The 4,113-nt window shown below is 34.0% G+C and overlaps 1 protein-coding gene across 1 annotated transcript; it reads right to left on the bottom strand.

Annotated features, from left to right (window-relative positions):
• Positions 1 to 161: 161 nt before the first annotated feature.
• LOC133523510 (enoyl-CoA delta isomerase 2) lies at positions 162 to 4,100 on the bottom strand. Its single transcript, XM_061859153.1, has 3 exons — positions 3,457 to 4,100; positions 2,724 to 2,813; positions 162 to 626 (listed from the first exon to the last, which is right to left on the bottom strand). The coding sequence occupies exons 1-3, from the start codon at positions 3,826 to 3,828 to the stop codon at positions 333 to 335; spliced, it is 756 nt and encodes a 251-aa protein (XP_061715137.1). The 5' UTR covers positions 3,829 to 4,100; the 3' UTR covers positions 162 to 332.
• Between the last annotated feature and the right edge of the window lie 13 nt (positions 4,101 to 4,113).

Genomic DNA, 4,113 nt, shown 5'->3' with positions numbered 1-4,113 from the left:
GAGCCTAGATTGTCCTAATAAATTGGGAAATCTAGATGGCTGATTATTTCATTAGATAATTATGTTATAAAAAAAAATACCTATAGTATAAATACAGACTATTTTATTACTCACGTATATACAGTGTTCCTGTTACAGAAACTAACCAAAAAAATGCACTGTCCATTTCAAACAAAAAAATATTTATTGCACTTAAAAAAAACTATTGGTATAGGTACTAATATCATACATCACATTTCTGTTATATGTTATTACACTGTTTAAATTCTATTGTTACCGAACCAAACAAAAATTATTGTTTTTAAATTCATGATTTCAGTACCATATTTATTTTAAATTTTACTTTTGATAGTATCAGAATCTTTTTGATTTGACTCTCTAGAAGACCAAGCCTCGTTCAGTAGACGAATCTCTTCATCATTCACTTCCAACAACTTGTCTTGAATGGAACTTCTCATCAATCTTTTAGTTGTTGTTAATAGATCATTTGAAACATTCGATATTTCAACTAGCTTGTTCCATACCTTGGTTTGGACTTCCTCTGGTTTATAAACACAGTTAACAAATCCATAATCCAGAGCTTCTTTGGCATTCATCTTTTGGTTGAACACTAGCATTTCCAAAGCCTGAAAGGAAAAAATAAAAGTTACATTCATTATCGACTCGTCGTGAGTGCCTCTGCAGAGGCGACGCGCTCACGCGAGAAAAAGGCGCGCGCCGCCGCGGCCGAGGCACGTCTATACTGGCCGGTTTGTGCGCGAGGAAATTGCCACGCGCGTATGCTCGCTCTGTGTGCTCTGCCTATTAAAAACAAAAAATGGTATAAAAAGAAACAGTAAAAAATAAGCCATTATAATTTAAATCCTCTTATTTAGGCAGTAAGGTACAGGTTGTCATGATGTTATCAGGTTGTTTGTTTCTTATATTGTAGCTATACAGGGCGTCCCAAAACTATGGGACATCAAGGGAAAGTACCTTAAATATCGTAGATAGGATATTTTGCTGAAAGAAGAGTTTATGTTATTTTTAAAAGTCAGTAATTCTGCGTTTAAATATTTTCTAAGAATTACTTGCTTCGTCTGGGAATCGAACCGACTTAAATGTGAAAAAAAAATCACCCCTATTTTTATGATGCCAATCGAAAGAATGGACAAAAAATAATAATTCTTCTTAAGTAACATAGTATTTTAAAAGAAAGTAACAACGTAAAATGTTTGAGTAAAATTTCAAGAAAATTATTAAGTAAGTAAGTAAATATTCTTTATTGTGCACCATACAGTTAAAAATAGACAGGAAATGAAAAAACACTTAAAAGTTAGGTAACAACAGGCGGCCTTATCGCTAAAAAGCGATCTCTTCCAGACAACGTTTGGGTAGCGGGAAACTATGAACTTACAACATTGAACAGGTAGTGCCGATATACATATAATTCAACAAAATGAAGACGCAATCAATATAATACATACCTACATACTAATAAAATACATACATATATACATACATGCATTATATATTATACAATCATAAATAAAGGCAAGTTAAGGCAGCGAAAGGTAATGAGTCTTCAAAAGATTTTCGAAAACGGTAAGGGATTTAGCACGTCTAATGTCTAATGGCAAAGCATGCCACAACCGAACAGCACGAAAAGAAAAAGAGTTGCTATAAAATTTTGATGATGAAGGTGGTGGAGCAAGATGCTTCTCCGCACAGCGGACCGAGGAAAGATAGTTGAAACGCTTTTTAAGATATAGAGGGGTAGAGGGGTTGAAAAGAATGTTATAAAGAAGTACAAGAATATGAGAGTTACGGCGATGACGAATAGGGAGCCACTTGAGCTGGGTACGAAATTCAGAGACGTGGTCATATTTGTTATTAAGTCAGTTCCATTCCCAGATGAAGCAAGTAATTTTTAGAAAATCTTTAAATGCAGAATTACTGACTTTTAAAAATAACGTAAAGTCTTCTTTCAGCAAAATATCCTATCTACGATATTTAAGGTACTTTCCCTTGATGTCCCATAGTCTTGGGACGCCCTGTATATTAGCTGTATAAGACTCAGTACGATTTTTTAAACAGTTCAAACCTAATTTCAATCCTGTACTTGAATAACTATGTAATACAAACCTAGAAAAGAAAGGTTTATAAAAAATAAATAAGGATATTGAAATCAATTGAAACTCGGATAAACAAAGCCCGAGCCGCATTCAGCCAGCTTACACCAGTATGGAACTTCTCTACCCTGACTAGAAGAACTAAAGTGAGGATCTTTCATTCAAATGTAAAAGCCGTGTTACTGTACGGGTGCGAAACCTGGTTTGTCCGCAAAGATCTAACAACAAAACTCCAAGTGTTTGTGAACAAATGCTTAAGGCAAATTCTACGCATCTTTTGGCCAAACTGGATCACAAACGCTCATTTATGGAGAATTACCGGATAAGCACCCGTACACGAGGAGATCCAAACGCGCAAATGGCATTGGATTGGGCATATCCTCAGGAAGCCTGACACCCACTTATCCAAAGTGGCCCTGACCTGGAAGATGTCCGGAAAACGGAAATTACTTGGTGCCGTTCCATGGAGTAAGAGTTGGGTGTATTGGGGATGGGGTGGAAGGAGGTTACCCAAGCTGCCCAGGACCGGAGTCAGAGCAAGAAAATGGTTCGAGCCCTACATCGCAGCAGGGGGTAACAGGATGGAAAGAAGAAAAGATTGAAATCAATTACCTTTCCATATCCAATAATTCTTGGGAATGTAAATGTTGAACATCCTTCCGCTGTGATACCTAGCTTTCCAAACGGAGTATAGAAAAAGGCCTGAAACAGATAACAAATAATTTAAAATACCATTTAATAACCATAAAAAAATATTTTAGTATGACTCACAACTGTTTTGATTCAACATTACGTTACATTGTAAAATACATAACTAATAAATCATGAATAAGAAAATAAATAACAAAGAATATAATGATAAATATATATATATATGACATTATTTATAATAATTTAATTCGCACTTGTATTGTAACAATTAATAATATATATGTTGAAAATTTTAATTTACGTAATTTATAGTAGTAATTTATGGAAATAGCAAATATAGATAATAATGTAATATTTTTCTCTATTATTTTAATGTAATTAAGTAAATTATCAGTTGTAAGTTATTGATAGTAAAAATTCAGACACAATGTATATTGTTATGTTGAATAAATTGAATTGAATGATTTGCTATGCTTTACATAATGTTGTGCACAAGTAGTATTTGGATGTGGTTTTGAGAAAAATGTTTAACTGACAAAAGTTCATCATTCAAAATAATATTTTTCGTCATTGACCAGTTTTTCAATGAAACAACTGCAGTTGGTTCCTATTTACTAAATTAGGTTTGGAAAAGATTTCAATGAATATTACCCTATATACCCAAAGTAAAAAAACCTCATAATTCATGACTTACATTCTCCGCAGCAAACACTAAGTCACAAAGTGGCAGAGTGGTCACAGCAATGCCTACAGCCGGTCCATTCACAACTGCTACAAGTAACTTGGGGAATGTAATGAAGGCTTCAATAAAATCATGTAGCACTGTGAGGAAGCTGGGTGTATGGGCTGTCCTTAATGCAACCAGGTCATTGCCACTGCTGAAGTATTCCCCTGCTCCGGTGAGTACCATCATAGACACGTTGCTATCTTTCGCTCCATCATTAAGGATCCTTGTTACTCTCTTATACATATCAAAGTCAATTGCATTTTTCCTTTTAGGCTTGTTATACGTCACTATTTTAATCATCCCCTGTACCGATTCTATAATAGTGTCAGAGTTATCCATTTTAGGCAATTACACACCGGTTGCAAAATCTTGACGAAGTGGACTTTGGTATAAACAAAGCAACAAGTTTTGTTTTTTAGGTTGAATAAATGTAAATAAAGTAGGTATTTGTTATAAAACAGTATCTAGCCTCTTGCCTTTGTATATATATAGTATTTCATTTGATTAAGCTAGTACATTAAATCACGAGCAGAAATATGTATTTTTCTTTGTAGTGATAAGATAAATACATTACAAATTACAATGTTTACAATTTTTAAGTTCGATTTTTAAATTACCATATGG

This window comes from Cydia pomonella, chromosome 12 (assembly GCF_033807575.1).
Source record: "Cydia pomonella isolate Wapato2018A chromosome 12, ilCydPomo1, whole genome shotgun sequence".
NCBI classification, from domain to species: domain Eukaryota; kingdom Metazoa; phylum Arthropoda; class Insecta; order Lepidoptera; family Tortricidae; genus Cydia; species Cydia pomonella.
This window is presented reverse-complemented; position numbering and strand designations above follow the sequence as displayed.